The sequence below is a fragment of the Lycorma delicatula genome, chromosome 9, assembly GCF_047948215.1.
Source record: "Lycorma delicatula isolate Av1 chromosome 9, ASM4794821v1, whole genome shotgun sequence".
NCBI classification, from domain to species: domain Eukaryota; kingdom Metazoa; phylum Arthropoda; class Insecta; order Hemiptera; family Fulgoridae; genus Lycorma; species Lycorma delicatula.
Genome location: NC_134463.1, coordinates 106400852 through 106420260, shown reverse-complemented (window position 1 = coordinate 106420260; position 19409 = coordinate 106400852). Strand labels below are relative to the sequence as shown.

Genomic DNA, 19409 nt, shown 5'->3' with positions numbered 1-19409 from the left:
GACCGTACAAGTGAAATTTGTTGTATGTAAGCTGTGAAATTAAATTAGTTAGCGCCGGCCATTGCCGCTGCTACCGTCACACCCGCGCGAATTAAATACGGTATGCGCGCGCGCTTTAGTTAGAATCATTGAATTAAATAAAGGAAAAAAGATTATTATATTTAAATAAAATGTATTTTAAATTAAGTTGTGTGTGTAAGCCGTGCATCGGAAACAACCCACAGTTGTAGGACTTTCCCGGAACGCGGCTACCACTGTGTTGTCGGCTTTTTTTTGTTTAAGTTGACGTGTTATTTCAGAACTAAACAAAATTACTCATAACGGTTCAACTATTCATCATTTAAAACGATGTTTTAAATCATTTAAAACCCTGTCATTTACCCAAAACAGTTAAGAAATGTATAAAATAAGATGATATTTATTTGTCTATATAAGTTACATTATATGAACTCAATTAAAAATCTTGGGCAATTTTTAAGGATATGAAAAGAAAATGTGACTTTAACAAAAAAAGGAAAATTTATTTCACCAAAAATTCATATTTTGTTTAAAAATATTTGTATATAAAGGTATTTAAAAATATCTGATATGGTCAACACATGACTCTTGTACGCCTATTAAATTACATACAAATTTTTTTTTTTTTTAAATGAAAAGTACGTAAAATTTCAGTTCATTAACAACTTCTTTTATTTTTATTGTTATTATTGAATTATTATTTATCGCACATTTTTTACAATTAGAGGTTGATGATTATTAATAAATAAATATATTTAAATTAAAAAAAAAAATGTTAAAAAAAAGGAGATGAAGTCTGATTCGAACCGATATGGCTTTGCTGCTAAGTAAATATTTCCTTAATCCAAATATTTCATTAATTAAAATTTCATTTGGCTATAACTCTGGAACCAGTGAAAATAAATACCACTTATAATAGTCGTTGAAAAGCTCTCAATGACGGCTTATTACTGCAGTTAAGAAAAGTGCAAAATCCATTTTTTTTTGGATTGTGGGCTTTTTAGAACACTTTTGGTTCAGTCATTGCAATCAAAAGATAAGGTACACAATTAGATGTTATAACAGCCCTAAATTCAACATTTCAACATCCTACGGCTAATCGGTATTTGAATTATGCGAGATACGTACGTACATAGAGACGTCACGCTGAAACTAGTCAAAATGGATTCAGGAATGGACAAAATGGATATTTGGGTTGAAATATGAAAACTGAAATTTTTCACGATTACAATACTTCCCTTACTTCGTACAAGGAAATAAATAATTAATCTAACCAATCCTAACGGAATTGAGGTACTAATAATGACCGATGGAAGACATACGAAGTATTATTAAGTTTAACGTATTTTCTGAAGGTATTTTTGTAAGTAAATATATTTAATAACATTATTACTTTCTCGGCTATAATTATATTGTTGTTGGAGCAGCGTAGCTGTAAAGGAAAGTGTAGAGATTGGTCAAAATTTTCGATCTGGTTTTTTTTTTGTAAATGTCAACGTTCAAGACCCTTTTAACTAAAAAATATAAAAAATAAATTACCGGAAGGTACATGTGCTGGCCTGTAGTTTGATTCTTATCTTCGGACTGGTTCAACATAAAATATGAATTTTCTATTTCATGACAGCTATTTAATATTTTTTACAGTCACTTTCAAAGGTAGGAAGATTTTTTCTTAAATATTTGCTCAACAATGAAATAATAAAGAAATAAAATTTATCAAATTTTTCTGTCTTAAAAGTCTTTCAGACTATTATTTGAGTACTCTGTAAACCACTTTTGAAACTAGCTGTGAAAATATTAAATTTCCCCTATTTTGGTTAAGGCTGTTTACCCCGCAGATTGTCGTCAGAATTTTTCTTTTCTTAATGCCCTCTAAAATGACGTGTCACAACGTTAACCGTCTTATTTAAAATGTTTGAATTGCTTCCCCATGTCGGCTGTGGAACGTGGTGGTCTCATACCGAAAAGTAGATCGTTTTGAGGTAGGAAGATTTGCTAAATTTAATTGTTTTTATCTTTAACGGTCGAAAGATTATTTGAAGGTTGCCATACTCCAACATTTAAATAGTTATAAAAAGGAAGAAAAAAGAAGCTATTTATTTATCAACATCCGTTCAATGTGTGCAGAAGTATGTGCTAAAATAAATGAATCTTTTTTCTTGTCTTCAATAATTTAACTGGTTTGATGCAGCTCTCCAAGATTCCCTATTTAGTGCTAGTCGTTTCATTTCGATACGACTAGATAAAAAATAGACGTGTTTTTAAACACGTCTATTTTTTATTTTATAATTGTTTTTACATTTTTAATTTATCTTACATTAACATCTTCTATAATAATGTATTTTTATTTTTCAATCAGAATATTGATTTATCTTTTTATACACATGGAAATATTTTAATGTCAAACTCGCTTTGTTATTTTGAATAACTTTACTTGTACATACGTGATGTGAATTGTTTTAAAGCGTTAATTTAAATCTTGTAAAAGGAAAAAGATGTTCGTCTTCTATAATAAAATATTCTAGTCAATTTAGTATTTAAATTTGTCATTGAAGTAAGTTACTCACAGTGTAATACCCACAACATGAAATTTATAATGAGAAAATTATTTCATTATTTTCAACTTTATACTTTATTTAAAATATTGGATTTTTCTTTAAAAGAGATTCGAACGCATTATTTTTCGTTTTGGCAAAACAAAACTAAATAATGTACTTTAATATAAATAAATTCGTCTACGCGGAATCTAGGATTGTGTACACATTACAAATATGTAGTACTGTGTACAAATAATCTAACATTGTGTTTACTAGTGTAAATTTGTTAGATCTATTTTTTTTATTTTTTTTGATACAATGTCTATTTAATCGATTTTTTTGTCGTTAATTTTCAAAATTATATTTTATTTAGTATTCAACAAATCTTTCTTCTTCTTTCATTTTTTCAGCAAGTTATAATTTTAAAATAATTTCTATTAATAAATATTTATATATTGTCGCCCCATGGCTTCAACGGCACGTGGCACTTACTAACGTTAAAACGTCCCTCAAAACGTCTTTGTCGTCGATTGGCTTCGACAAATCGTTTTAATTGCTAACCTTAGGGTAGCCCTGAGAAGGGCTGTTGTCGAATGGCATCGACGGTTCATAATCCATAACCTTGTGGTGGCCCTGAAAAGGGCCGTTTTTTGCGTTAGCTCTGAGAAGATGTGTTGGGTCCGGAAGCTGGTCTCCGGTAAAGTCGGGGAGTTGCGGCTCGTCCATTGAAGTCCGACAGGGCTTTCCCTCAGCGGCAGTTGGGTCCCCACTACAGCGTGACAGGGGTGACCCCCAGAGCCCCGCAGTGTCGGTTCGGCGTCGGTCGTCCTTCACCGGCGCGGCCGAGGCGGTTCTCATCGAGCGATTCCACGCTGGGCCGGCTACTGCTGCCGAGTCCGCCGGCCAGGGCGATTGAAGCCCGGCGAGCTGGAGCTGGAGCGGGAAGGTAGCGTCCGTGTCCCGCGACTCCCTCGGCGGGCCGACCAGGCCTGCTGCTTCGGCGGGGATGTTGGCATCCGCCGGGAGGTCCCACGTTGAGCCGGCCAGGGAACTTCTTCTGTCTTCTTCCATCTTCTTCTTCTTGGCCTCTCCAGGTGGTGGTCGACAATGAATTGGTACACGCTCTTTTATTGGAACCAGAGAGTGGTGAGGCTGCAGCGCCGCTATGGTGGGAGAACTGCACGGTCATCTGCGCGGCGGTAGTGATGCTTGTATCAGCGCGTCCGTCTACTGTTTGCCAGTTCACATTTGAGTTGGTTGCTATACCGTTCGCCCGCCGATATTAAATTAGGCATATATGTTGTAACATATATACTTTTTGCTTATTTGACCGTATAGGATCATTTTAGTCAATTTTTGGTCAGTTTTTTTGGACTTTGTTGGCTCGTTGTTTCTGCCAATATTTTTGGTTCTTGTTCTTCTTTCTTCGTCGGTAATCCTCACATTTCTGGACAGTTGGTTCATGTTAAAATATTTGGTGTTTAAAATTTCTCTACTTTTCGGTTTAGCTGTTGTGTCTTAATTTTAAGTCCGATCTCTTCTAGGTCCTTAAAAAGGACCTAGAAATATATCATCCGCCAGATTTCATACTTTTGCTCTAGTTACAAATTGTTTTAATAACCGATTTCCGGGATTCTCATAATGTGGAAGAAGTGGGAAATTCTAAATTTTTTCATCAACTGATAATCGGTTCTGTAATATTCCTATAAACTGTTTCATTTGTAGCGAGTCGTCACACTCCAATTTTTTAATAATTTCAGATGTGTAGGTTCTGACTCTTGACCTCCGAGCTCAAAGACACCCCCGGGGTCACGTATTGCTTAACTGCGGATCCGAGCTCGGGTGGGGAGGAACGGTGAAATAGGAATGTTAGTTGGTAGAGTGCGGGCACATATAGGCTCTTAATATCAACATCTAGCCGAACCCGTGCGAGTCCGACACTCTCCCACTTGTGGGGGCTACCTGAATGGTATTTCTCCCAATACCGTTAACAAATGAAAAAAAAAAGGTTCTGATAATCCTACGTTCTGTTTTGTTTGGTCACTTTTACCTTCATTTTTAATTCTAATTAATGTTTCACAAGAATTAAGTGCTTAACTGGTAAAATGACCGTTCTACAGTATGGGCGAAAAGTCTCTTTAAATGTTAATAGCATAATGCAGTCAGACATGTAGATAAACATTGTTATGAATACAAAATATTACAAAAAACAATATATTTTTTACTATTGTTGAGCCGATTGACTTTTTATCATTATTTCCCGCCGTAAGCTGAGTACTGCGCAAGTCACTTCGGTTAGTGTAGGAAGGACGTGACAGCCTCGAGTTAAAACCCATCGGATTGGTCTAGTGGTGAACGCGTCTTCCCAAATCAGCTGATTTGGAAGTCGAGTGTTCCAGCGTTCAATTCCTAGTAAAGGAAGTTAATTTTATACGGATTTGAATACTAGATCGTGTATACCGGTGTTCTTTGGTGGTTGGGTTTCAATTAACCAGACATCTAAGGAACGGTCGAACTGAGACTGTACAAGACTACACTTCATTTATACTCATACATATCATTCTCACTCATCTTCTGAAATAATACCTGAACGGTAATTGCCGGAGGCTAAACAGGAAAAAGGAAGAAAAAGTCTAGAGTTAAACCATGACGGATACAAGTGCTTTCACTGTTGAGGAGCGTTTGATGGTTTTTGTGTGGTGGGGTTCACGAACTGACTTTCGTGAACCCACACACAAAGAACACAAAGAAGACAATGGCAGACATTTTGAGGGTCTTCGGTGTGCAGTTTAGAAAACACCGGCCATCACGACCAACGGTATTCGCATGGGAGAAGAAAACCTTTGCTACGGGAATTGTTCTCGATGTACCACGTAGCGGAAGGCCTAAGACTCGCACCGAAACTTGTATTGCTGTGGCGGGATCAACTGAACGATCGCCGATGAAGTTAACCCGTAAGCGAGTCTGCAGAATTATTCCGCGATCGACTATGCGAGAACATATGCGAAAAGACTTGAATGTTTCATGTTTTCGGTCATACTCAATGAATATCTTGAGTGATCGTGACTTGGAACAATGTGTGCATGCATGTGAAATGCTGCTCGCTCGCTTCCCACATGCAAATGATCAACAAAACGTTATGTTCTCTGACGAGTGTACGATTTATTGTAACTTTGGAAGTCGTGACGTCTGTTTTTGGGTAAAAGACAATCCGCTTTTTTATAACGAAACCGAGTGCAATACGCCTCAAGTTATGATTTGGGTAGGGATATCGGCAGACCATCTTCTTGGACCATATTCTGCATTGGTTCTGTGTATCACCACGGCTATCTTCACATGATTAACACGTGATTGCTTCCAGAATTAACGGCAAGAGGATTAGCTGAAATCGTTACACTTCAACAAGACGTCGCCCACATTTTTCTACGAGTGTCCGCACACGGCTAAATGAACTGTTTCCAAACCAATAAATGAACCATGAACCTTTGTAACAATGTTATTCACAATAAATTTTAATGTTAACCAGACATAATTGTTGAAATATACTCTTCTTTTGTATTCATAATAAAGTTTATCTACATATCTAACTGTACTATGCAGTTAACATGTAGAAGGACCTTTCTCCCACTCTGTATAATGTCTCATTTTCGTTTGGGGAAAGACGTTTTTTATATTGTATGTTGATTTGGTTAGAACTTTCACATTAGCAGTTTCACATTTTTAGTGCTCTTTTATTCCAAGAGGAATTTTCCCTTAATTTATTATCTATTTTACGCCTAGGTATTTAAATTGTACTAATTTAATTTCTTTATCGTTAATTCTTATTTTATTTATGCGTAATGGATCTAAAGACTTACTTTATTTCTGTTTTGTCGTATTAAATTTTTAACTCAATTTTTTAAACTTATATATATACTCGTGTGTGTGTGTATATATATATATATATATATATATATATATTTATACATACTGCGGTATGAAAATATGAAGAGCCATCATTGTAAATTATAATGATTGGTCATTGTAGTACGACTAACTGCAATAAAATTAGACAATAACTATTATTTGTCTATTAATAATTATGTAGTGTACCACTACTACCAGATAATACTACTTTCAGATATAAACGTGAAATTGGAGCAGTGGCTCTCTAATTCAAGGATTTCTGGTTTGAATCCAATTTAAATTTGTTTCCTATTGGATGATTGTCTAATATAACCGGCTACAATGAAAACCTCATTACACCCTAGTGCGTTAGTTTTTACCGGATTTGAAGGGATGATGTAGTTCATAAAGTGAACCAAGGCCACTGCTTAATCAAATAGTATACCGATATTTTAAGTAATTGGTTGTTCAGTTGAAGAATCTCATGTCTGTGGAGTAATCGAACTGAAATTGATTTACACTAGGAATGGCTAGAGATTATGTCGATTTGGTCAAAAATCTAAAGAAAAAACTAGACTCTTCTAACGTGTTTTTCGATTATCATGAACGTAAATAGTTAAATTCTGAGTGCAAGTTTGGATCTAATCATTAACCAGATTTTTCACTTATATCAGTAAAAACTTATGAATATATATTTTGATTTATTTGCGCAACAATCGATAATTAAAGAGAATCGATTATCTCATTGGCCGCATCAGTTATTTAATGTTTTTTTTTCATTATGAGTAGAGCGTTTAATGCGGGAGATAAAATTTTAATCTTTATGATATTAATGTAAAAAAAAATAAAATACAAAATTTTTACTTTTACCAGGTTCCTAATGGCATCAATAAATATGACATCGTCATTACAGCTAAAAGACGAAAAAGAAAGGAAATCTGTTCTTCATTCAATCGTTAAAAATCCAGTGGCCGTAGATGTTGTTCTCGATTTTATTAATGACCACAAGGATGAAATCAAGAAAGCGTAGTAAGTACCTTAAATATAATAAATTAAAATGTATAATTTAACGTAGTTTAACATTCGTATCGTATTATTATTAATATTCAATGAAAAATAGTTTCTTAACATACGTAAACAATAATTACGAAATCGTAATAATTTTCTATGTTATGTAATAATAAATTATCTTATATTGCTAGCCACGGTTGAAGGTTTTTAATTTAATCGCTTCATTATTTTACTTTCCCGGTTTTTGAGTATAAATAAATATTTTATTTAGATGAAAAATATATAAAGATTACGTCAAGAATGGTGCTAATCGGTTTATAATAATAAAGAATTGCCAGTTTGTTTAGACGTATCCTGTAAACAGGAAATCATGTAAACACTTTTATTAGAACAACATTACAAAGTTTAATTTTTTTTGAGTCAAGTCAGTTGACTGGTTTGGTACTATTCTTAATTCCTTTCTGTTTTGAACTAACCTTTTAACTCAGTGGTAATGAGTTAGGAACAAATTTCTTTGTATTTTATGGTAAAGTAAAACAAGGCTTATGAAGTTTTTAAACCAAATATGTAGGATTTTATCGATCTTGTTTTTGGCATTTTTGAGATAAAATCATTACCCTATTACTACAATTTCTATGTTTTCTGGATGAAAAACTGTGATGCGATTTTCACAAACATTTTGTGAAGCCAACTTTGTATCGTTAAGAGAGTTCTGTAGAGACCAAATCAAAGTCTTGGTGCGTCCATCAAAACTTCCCCTCTCTCAATTTTCGACAGGCCAATAAGGGTCAATGGGGTCTGGTATTCTCGTGATGCAACACGAAAACTTTCATATTGATCAATTCTGGTCTCTTTAAATTTCGATTAATGGTGTAATCTTTCCAATTGTTGATAGTAGGAGTTAGAATCAGTTATTTGACCGGGCGGTAGCAGCTCATAGGCTAAAATTACTTTCCGATCTCACCACATACACACGCGCGCGCGCATAGACACATCTTGGCGTCAATCCTGGCTCTGCCACCGTTTGTGGAGTTCACCTTGCTTACCACGATCTTTTCCGTACATTATTATTGTACACGATCCATTTTTTATCGCCCGTAGTGAGCCGGTTTAAAAATGATTTGTTTTCGTTCCGTTTTAGAACGTTTCGCAGATGGAAATTCGATCTATTAAATTTTTCATTGTTAAATCACATGGTACTTAAACGGTTTTTTTTGTATCCAATCCTCTTCAAAAATAGTTTTTAAACCAAAGTTTTGTGGTCGATATTTTGTTTGTTATTCATATCATGACTGCTATACCGGTCTTGGTTCAATTTATCCTTGATTTCAGCATCTTTTCAGTCATTGGCCGTTCAGAGCGAGGAGCATTGTCGGTATCCAAATTTTCATACTGAAAACGCTTGAACCAGTTTTGTCTCATACATATTAATACGGCATCATGTTCAGGAAGCATCAAAAATTTTATTAGCATCCTGAGTTGGATTCTTCCTTTTTGTAATAAAATTCCAAAGTGTGTCGAATTTCATTTTAAATTTTACTTATTTTCAAGACACAATAACTTTAAATAAATAAAGTAATATAATCATTACCGTTTCAAAAATACTGGAAATGTTTCAGTATTTTTGGATTACTGAAATGTTTCAGTATTTTTGAAGATACTGAAATATTATCAAAAAAATATTTCAGATATTTTTTTTTCAAATAAAACAGGAGAAAGAAATACTCGGGGAGTTTTTATACTCAGTGAGTATTTGTTTCTCCTATTTTACGTTATTTCATTTACGTAGGTGCTTCACCTTTTGAAGCACGAGATTTAATTAATATTACAGAGTTATGAGATTCTAAAGCCATCTAACGGGAGGATTCAACAAAACTTTTGCCCAACCTCAATATTTACTTTAATCGACATTCTCAATTATCTGTTTCATACATTCTAATGTTTGTTTTTTACCGTACACTTTATCTTTTAGACATCCCTAATTACTAAATTAACTAAACTGGATGTTTGATTATCACCGATCTAGGTTCGTCGTTTTATAATATTCTGCTATAGATTTCTTTTCTATTCTATTCGTATTAAAACCTCTTCTTTTCGTATCCATTTAATTTTTTAAATTCTTCTGCAACACTACGTTTCAATGATAGCCTCTTTTCCTTTCTGTTTTTCTATTGTTCATATTTTACTAACTTAAAACGTTATTTTGAAATATAAATATTTAAAAATATATATTTCTGTAGAGAGTGTGTCACGAAGTTCTCCGGGGACTTTCGTAACATATTCTACTCGTGAAAATAATGGAAAAAGTTCGTATAAATATATATACTTTGTTCAGAATTAAATTTTCTCCAAGTTTTGTTTAAAAGTTCTGTGTTTATAAAAACAGCGATACTAGTAGGGGCTTTTCAGTATGCAAGCTCCTTGTTTGTACTAATCTGTTTTTCATGTCTACAACACTTCGTAAATCTTTTGTAATTTTACTTCTTAAAAAAATTAATTTTCCCACTTCTGTTATGTCTTTCCTTATATTAATATTTTATTATTCAGTATTTTAATTTCTATCACATTGCATTACCTTTATTCTATTATTTTCAGACTGAGATTTTCTTGAAGTAATAAATAAATGTCATTTAGTATTTCTTATTTATGTTTGATTTATGCCAAAAGAAAGCATCATAATTAAATCTTGCATCTACATTTTTTCTCCGTTATTAATTAATCCAATTTTAATTAATGCAATATCCAATTTTCCTTCACTTCCTGCATCGTTTTAATGCATAAATTGAAAAGCAGTGGGTTCTTTTTTCAGTCCTTTCTGATTCAGAGCTTCTAGTCAGAGTTTCTAATTTGCATCGCTTTTGCCAATTTTTATTAAGAAAACAAATTCTCAAATTCTGGATAATTGCAAACACTCTCTCTTTTGCGTAGTTTCTATATATTTTTTTGACCAATTTTGACCAAACTTGATCAGATTATTTCTAAATATGGAAACTATACTAAACTAGAAAAATATGCTAAATTAGTGGCTAAGTGGGCATACTATATTTTGTGGTGAAAGGGGAAAATTTCCCCTATCACCACAAGGAGCTCTACCGTCGCGGTCCGTCATCTTGGAATTTCCCTTTTTTTCTCTGTGGGAAATTCGCTTTTCCTTCGTCCACTTGGACCGGGAAGTTTTAAATTTCACAGAGTTGCCAACAAAATTATACTTTACATTTTAAATAATAATTATTTATTTTATTTTATATTTCAAAGGTTAGTAGCACTAACGTATACCTGTAGTAGTCGTCAGATATGTAGTGACGTCACAGGTGAGCGATAGAATTAAATAAATTAATGATATTTAAAGTGTAAAAAAGTAACCCGGTCTGGCTGGGTCTCGAACTCGATCGCCTGGTTAACTCGGTACCTAGTGCGTTAAGCCTCGCGGCTACACCAGTCTGCCGACCGCACAAGCGAAATTTTTTCCATGTAAGTTGTGAAATTACATTAGTCTGGTTAGTTACGACCGTCGCCGCTAATACCGCCACACCCGCGCGAATTAAATACAGTATGCGCGCGCGCTTTAGTTAGAATCATTAAATTAAATAAACGATAAAATATTATATTTAAATAAAATGGTAAATATTTTTAATTAAGTTGTATGTGTATGTGTGTGTTTAAGCCGTGCTTATGGAAAATCTATAATATTTTATTTTTATTTTTTATTAATTAGTTTTTCACTAAATTAAAGAATTTAACCAAATTTAAAAAAAAAAAAACTTTTTTTATAATCGGTTCTAATATAACATTTTAAAAGTACTTTTCGTTATATTTCGTAATGTATTTCAATTGCAGTTTCTTTTAAATGTAATTTATCCTTATAGAATTTATTTCTAAAATCATTATTACTTAGAAAATTATTAAGGTCGTGAGAGGTATAATTATTTTCAAATTTGTTATTAAGGAAATAACCAAAAATACCTAGAGTTATATTTAATTCTTGGAAAGTTTAGCAACATCCTCATTTTGTTTTTTAGAAATTATTAATTGATCGGCAGAGAATATAATGTAGTTGTTTATCGGTTGGATTTTTACGATTTTTTTAACGGCTACGCTTCTCATGCTGCAGTTCACTTACGAGGTTTAATATAATGAGATTTTGTTTATATTTTGCTTAAATATTTGTTGGTTAATCAATAATTAGCTTTCTATATGGATTTGAATACTATATTGTGGATATCGGTGTTCTTTGGTGGTTGGGTCTTAATTAACCACACATCTCAGGAATGGTCGACCTTTCTTTTTTCCTGTTTAGCCTCCGGGAATTACCGTCAGGTATTACTTCAAAGAATGAATGAGGATGATATGTATGAGTGTAAAATGAAATGCAGTCTTGCACAGTCTCAGGTCGACCATCTCTGAGATGTGTGGGTTAATTAAGACCCAACCACCAAAAAACACCGGTATCCACGATCTAGTATAAGTCCGTATAAAAATAGCTGGCTTTACTAGGATTTGAACGCTGGAACTCTCGACTTCCAAATCAGCTGATTTGCGAAGACGCGTTCAACACTAGATCAGTCCGGTGGGTTAGTAAAGGTCAAACTGAGACTGTACAAGAGTACACTTAATTTACGTTCATACATATCATCCTCATTCATCCTCTGATGTATTACCTTACGTTGGTTCCGGAGGCTAAACAGTAAAAGAAAATAATAATTAGTTAAAAGAAAAAAAAGGTGAATACTTGTTTTACCGCTTTAACTGTAAAATTTCCGTTAGGAATGTATATGTTATGCTGTAATAAGAAAATTTGTAAGCAGTTTGACATGCATCACAACTTACCTTGAAACCAACGTACTGTGGTTCTCATGATCAATAATTATACCATGGTTTGTATACAAAATATATATATATATATATATATATATATATATATATATATATATATATATATATATGAGGAGGGAAGTGGTTTATCAGTTCTTTCTTCAGTAAACCGAATATATTAATTGACAGTATTATTTCAAGCCCAGTAAATGGAACTGAACCCACCGGGTTGGTCTAGTGGTGAACGCGTCTTCCCAAATCAGCTGAATTTTTATTTAAATTCAATACAGTAATAATTAAAATTTAGTTTGTTTCTTCTATTTCCTAGTGGAGAAACCACAAAGAAAAAGAGCACTCCAGCTTCTTTGTATATGTTTTGTTTTTAATAAATTTTAGATTTTATAGACATTTAAGAAATCATCGTAGCATAAAAAATAAATATCAAATAATATATTAACAGAAAAATCAGATAACAGAAACAATCTGTATAACAATCCCGTTACCTTAATGTTTATTGCATTCTCAGCATTTAACATTTTATAAATAATAGAAGTTGTTATTAATCCATCAATCCCCATTAAACTGCAAAATACAAAAATCACAACGTGTGGTAATAAAAAAAATCAATCGCAATAAAATTCAAAAAGAAAAATAAAAACAATAAATGCAAAGAGTTAAGGGTTTATGGGTTAATACCCCACCTATGACTAAATTATAATTTGAGTAGCAGAAAATTGCTAATCAACTTAAAATTTATTCATAAATTAAAAAAAAATTCCTTAGAAATAGCATCATGAATAAAAAACTATTTTATTCAATAAAAAAACATAAACATTCACTAAACATAACTTCAACCAAATATTAATAAAAAAGAGTAACTACATTCAAAGAATAAATAAATTTAAAAAAAATCAGTAGGAACATATTCTAAAAATTGAAAAATAAGCAGCGAAAATAGATCTAAAATCTCCTTCTGAAAGACCGAAACAATGAAAAACATCAAAAACCCACCAAGGCACCTTAAAATTGGAGAATGAAAGATAGAAATTCTCAAAGCATTTAAATATCTCAAAGAATGGATCAGCTGGATTATCCAATTCAATGGGACTGTTTGGGTCTTGTGGTCCTCCCAATACTTTTTCATACTTTTCGATCTTTGTGTTCTTTTTAGTTTGAAAATGTTTACGTTGAGTGTTTTCTTGTTAGTGTGAAGCGAGTTTTTTTGTTCTTGATTTTCTTAATTCTATCTTATCTATGTAAAGCCAATTTCCTTCAGATCCCCTGTTATTTCTCTGATCCATCTGCATCCGGTGTTAGTGTTTTTCGAGTCGAGATTGTACTGTACTAGTTGTTTTCACAAGTCTTGAATCTTGTATCCTCATGATATATCCAAAGAATGCTAGTCTCCTTTTACGCATGGTATCAATGATGAGTTCGTTTCTGTTACTTTTTATTTATACAGGTTCTTCCAATTCTTCTTTCAATTTTCTGGACTCTGTCTGTCTTTGATTGTTTGTTCAGGTGGAGAGTTTCTGCTGCATAGGTGACTTCTGGTTTTATAATTGTGTTGTACTGTCTTATTTTTGCGTTTATTGATAGGCATTTTTTTATTGTAAGTGTACAAGGTTAATTTTTGAGCTTTAGCTAGTTTGTTTCTTCTTATTTGGATCGAGGTTTTTTCGTTTATGTTGTTTGTTATTATTTCTCGGAGGTATTTAAATTGGGTTACTGTTTTGATTTTATTACCATTTGTGTTTATTTTTTTAATTGTGCGGGTTTTTGGAGCATAATTTCTGTCTTTTAGAATGATATTTTGAGGCCAATTTTATTTGCCTCAAGTTCTAATATCTGTGATTCTGATAAAATAAGAATATATACTTATGGATACCCCAAAGAATCAAAATAGGCAATGATATATAGAATAGAATCAGTTCGTCTTGCTGTATTAAAAAAAGATGTGCTGTTAAAATTTCGGTTTATACGTAGTTTAATGATTGCTTCTGCCAGTATTGGTAATAAAAGTAGCGATAAAACTTTAGTAATTAGTATTGATCAACAAAATAATGGTATTTTTTACATTGTTATTCTTAATTATTATTATTGAGATAAAGTATAAAGTTAATTACACCTATGATTGATCTAACTCCGCATTAAATAGGGAAAAATTAAGTAATTGTTTTTCTTACCTCATAAATTGATATAAGTCATAACAAAGTAGATGTACTGGAAAATTTATCTAGAAACGAATTTTGGTGTGTTATTTATTTACAATAAGTAAATTAATTGTTCAATTAAATTAGATTTTTTAATGATATTTTTTATTTATTTTTCTTGAAAATGTTTTTTATTTATTTGATTACTTTAAATTTAGTTAACTGTGCTGTAATGGAAAATTAAAATTTATTTTATAATATACTGAAAACTTTTATTATCATTTTTCACTTTTTCAGTTTTATTTTTCGAATATGCTGTAGTTTAATTTCTATTTTTACTTTCCCATCTAGCGCTATAGCTGTAGAAGGGAAAGCATTGTAATCGCTCCAGTTTGGACATGTGGGGTTTCCACTGGATATTGATGTTTTGACACCTAAAGAACCCAAAAAACTGGGTGGAAATTTTCCGGATGTTAATGTTTTTATGTACCTGTGCTCGGTGTCGGCCTCTAAATCACCATACCAAGGTTGTCTGAAAAGTTTTGTGCTTAACATAGAAAGATGTATTTTTTCTATCAAATATAGTTTTATTTTTTAACAAAGTCTTCTTTCAAGTCGATATAATTTTTCCAGCGATGCTCTAATCTTTTTCGCTTCCAAATAGTAACTAGCGTCTTTCTCTGCAAAATAGGCGTTTATGTATGCGATAACCTTCTTGTCCGATGAAAATCTCTTTCCTCCAAGCGAAACTTTAAGATTAGGAAACGAGAAAAAGTCGCTTGGGGCCAGATCTGGTGAATATGGTGAGTGGTCAATCAATTCAAAGTGCAATTCATAAATTTTAACCATGGCCACCGTTGAATTGTGAGCAGGCGTATTGTCCTGATGGAAAAACACTTTCCTCTTCTTCTTCTTCAAATGTGGTCGTTTTTTTTTTAAATTTCTGCCTTCAGCTTGCCAAATAATGATGCGTAATTCTGTTCCGTTATTTTTTTACTTTATTGAAGATAATTGATAAACAAAATTTCGTTATTATCCCAAATAAACAGTCACCAACATCTCCCCGGTTGATGGAATTGTCTTCACCTATTTGGAACAGGTTCACTCTTTGCAGTTCACTGTTTTGACTGTTGTTTCGTCTCAGAAATGTAGTGGTGGTGGATCTACGTTTGATCTACAGTTATGAATCGACGCAAATCTGACTCGTTTTGCTTAAACTGCTACAGCAGGGCCTTGGAAATGTTAATTCGAATGCGTTTTTGGTCCAAAGTGAGTAAACGCGGTACCCAACGCTCGGAGAGGTTACGTATATCCAATTCTTCAGTTAATATATGACAAACATGTTCTTTAGATATACCCATAGCTTCTTCTATGTTTCTAATCTTAATTCGTCGGTCGTCCAGTACCACTGGGTGAACTTTTTCGATGATGTCGATGGTGGTTGCAGTTTTTGGCCGTCCCAAACGCACATCATCAACCAAACTTGTACGACCATGTTTTAATTCAGCTGCCCATCTTTTCACGGTGGCAAATGATGGGTCAGAGTCCCAGTAAACAGCGTCCAACTAGGTTTTAGTTTGCGTAGGCGTATTGCCTTTCAATTACAAGTATTTAATCACGGCACGATATTCGATTTTTTCCATTTTCACAAAAACGCATGACTTACTCAAACGATTATTAAACAACAACTGAGAGTCCAAAATGGCTGACATTTTAGTGAGTACCTTTCAACGCATGCTCGAATACATTCCCCAACTTTTGTTGACGAGTGCTACCATCTTCATGTTGAGGCGGAAAACTTTTCAGACAACCCTCATATATCTCCAGAACTATTGGACCGATTCTGACCACACTTGGTTAAATTACTTCTATATATGGGGATTGAAGGTATTAAATTTTCAACTTAAAAGGTCAAGGGGTGAGGCCGTAGAGCAAGGTCATCTCATTTTCTCGAGATTTCGCCTAATTAAAGTCATATTTTTCTTAGGCACATTTGTTAACCGAAAATTTGCTACCGACCGTACAAGCGAAATTGTTATATGTAAGTTGTGAAATTCCATTAGTTAGTGACGACCGTCGTCTATAGTGCCACCACACCCGCGCGAATGAAGTACGGTATGCGCGCGCGCTTTAGGTAGAATAATTGAATTAAATAAACGAAAAAATATGTTGTGGGTATTAGTCTCGGGGTTTTGGTCCTGGATGTTTTCTAATTTTTTATACCTTTTTGTTTTATTGCACTTTTTAATAAGACTTTTTTGTACTAATGATTTCTTTAGTTATTTATTTATTATTATTAAATTATAATTTATTTATTTATTTTTTTACTTTGTTTTCGTTTACGGCTACCTAGGGCTCGTATTGAGGCTTGAGACTTTTACTTTTGGTTATTTAATTTTAGTTGGTATTTTGCTAAATCTATCTTGTGTGTTGATCTACTACAAGTAGTCCTATTAATGTTTAGAATATATCATACCGATTTCAAAAAACCTTGGATGTTCTTAATTCGATTCGTATATAATATTATTGTCATAGATTTTGATATAATTTATAATAAGTAAATTTTATAGTGCGATAAAATTTTTTATGTAATCCAGAAACGACTGCAAATACAAAATTTAAGTTTGGTGTTTTGTTATCTCGGCTTCTTATCTTTACAAAATATTTTTTCTACTGTTGCCTTTGTCTCGTGTCTATAAAATTAGTAATTCTGTACAATTGATGTAATTTTTTTAAAATATGTCACATACATGAGTCATCATCATACGATTTCTGTCCTTACACCTTCTTTTTCTATTTAGCCTCCGGAACCACCGGAAGGTATTACTTCAGAAGTTGAATGAGGATGATGTGTTTGAATGAAGCGAAATTTTGTACAGTCTCAGGTTGATCGTCCCTGAAGTGTGTACTTAATTGGAACCCAACCACCAAAGATCACCGGTATCCACAATTTAGTATTCAAATCCGTATAAAATTAACTGCCTTTATCTTTTACACCATGTCCGCCTCCATACTCTTTCTTAACAGTTAAAATCTTATAGCGTCCTTTTATTCTGTTCTATCTGCTACAAATTCTTCTGCGGCCGTTTAAATCCATCTTCTCCTCTTCTCTTATGTTATGTCCCAATTTTCCACGACGTACTATGCCGATCATGTTTAGAGTCATCGTAAAGCGTTAGGTCATGAAACTTTTTTTTTAAATTGTTAGTCATTTGACTGATAATTCAAAAAAAGTCGTTATATGTTTTTTCCCCCACTTCTTGTAATTCACTTCCTTTGCTCGTAGAACCTCAGCCACGAATCTCTCTATTGTTAGCCATTCCTCTTTACCTCTCAGCATATACTTTATTGTAGTTTCCGGGGTAATCTCTTGTGTGTTATATCTTGCTTTTAGATCCACCCAACATGCACATTCAGAAAAGCTGTGGTAGGGACTGTCCTTTTGACTGCAGTACACACAATTTGGGAGTTCCCTTCTTCTAAACCTGTGTAAGTATACACCAAATCCTTCGTGACCGTAGGGGAATTGTGACAGGTTAGTACCTCATGTCGCCTTGTTTCCTCTCCAGCCACGGTCCTATCTCAGGAATAAACTTCATTGTCCACGCCCCAGTTGTGGCGGCGTTCCACTTCTCTTGCCATTCTTGTAGCAAGAGATTAGTGGCATCTTTCCTGTCCATGCCCTCATAGATCCGTTTTATTTGGGTAGCCCGTAACTGGATCGGCGGTACCCCGGCAAGGACTCCCACTGCATCAGCCTATACCGTTCGATACGCTGCCATGATCCTTAAATTCATTTGTCTCTGCAGCGATGTCATCATCTTCACATTCCTCTTGCTGTTTATCGCCAAATTAGAACTCCTTTCTGAATTAGGACTTGCCTTCCTTGCATATTCTACGCTTATCAATTTTGTCTGATATTTTAACATATGTCTTCTTTTCTAATGTTTAAAAATACATGTCTGTCGTAAATATATTAATGAGAACAGGCTCTTTTCATACATAAATAATATCATGAAATCTTTTCTATTAAACTCACTCATAACTAATATATCATTATTTTAGTCTTTGTTCACAATAAACTGTTCAAAAATCACACTACGCAATAAAAATTAATATTGAGTTAACACAAATAATAATATCTTAATATTATAAAGATACTTTTTGTTGTTACGTCATGGAAATTAAATTGTTAAAATTTTATACTATTAATAGCGAGAAATAAAGAACTGTGTTAATGATCATTGAAATAAATTACAAAACAAGATTACGCTAGATAAAATTTGTTACGTAAAATCCAAACCCTGATGACATCTTGGTTATTGTCTATTGCTATTGTTAAATATTCATCAGCATTAGCATTACGTCAAAAAACGTATAAATTAAAACGTATAAAAGCTTTTGAAATGTGGTGCTATAGGAGAATGTTAAAAATCAGATGGGTGGATAAAGTGACAAATGAAGAGGTGTTGCGGCAAGTAGATGAAGAAAGAAGCATTTGGAAAAATATAGCTAAACGAAGAGACAGACTTATAGGCCACATATTAAGGTATACACCGAAATGAAACTGCTATCACTAGATAAGGAATCTTGGAGAGCTGCGTCAAACCAGTCAAATGGCTGAAGACAAAAATAATTGACAAAAAAAAGATTTACTGATTAAAATTATGATAAATTAATTCTAAAATTAATATTAAACCAAACATTTATATTATATATATATATATATATATATATATATATAATATACATTTTTTGTTATACGTTAAACGTTTTTTCAAAATGTAAAATAATAAATATATTTATCAAAAATTTTTAAAAGAAATGATTATACTTCGATAAGAATGCCTTTTTTCATTATTTTCATTATTTTTTCTAATCTGATAAAAAAAAACAAAGTAGGCTATGTTGGATTTTTCATAATTTCAATAGAGCTGTTTTATATAGAGAAAGATATCTATTTTTAGTTTTCTTTAATTACATGAGACCTATA

At 32.9% G+C, this 19409-nt stretch overlaps 1 protein-coding gene across 1 annotated transcript in view; it reads left to right on the top strand.

Annotated features, from left to right (window-relative positions):
- LOC142330727 (aminopeptidase Ey-like) overlaps positions 1-19409 on the top strand; it is a 122318-nt gene that overhangs the window by 82875 nt on the left and 20034 nt on the right. The window contains exon 13 of the mRNA XM_075376173.1: positions 7314-7469. Within this exon, the coding sequence (XP_075232288.1) occupies positions 7314-7469 (156 nt within the window). The remainder of the gene's footprint in view (positions 1-7313; positions 7470-19409) is intronic.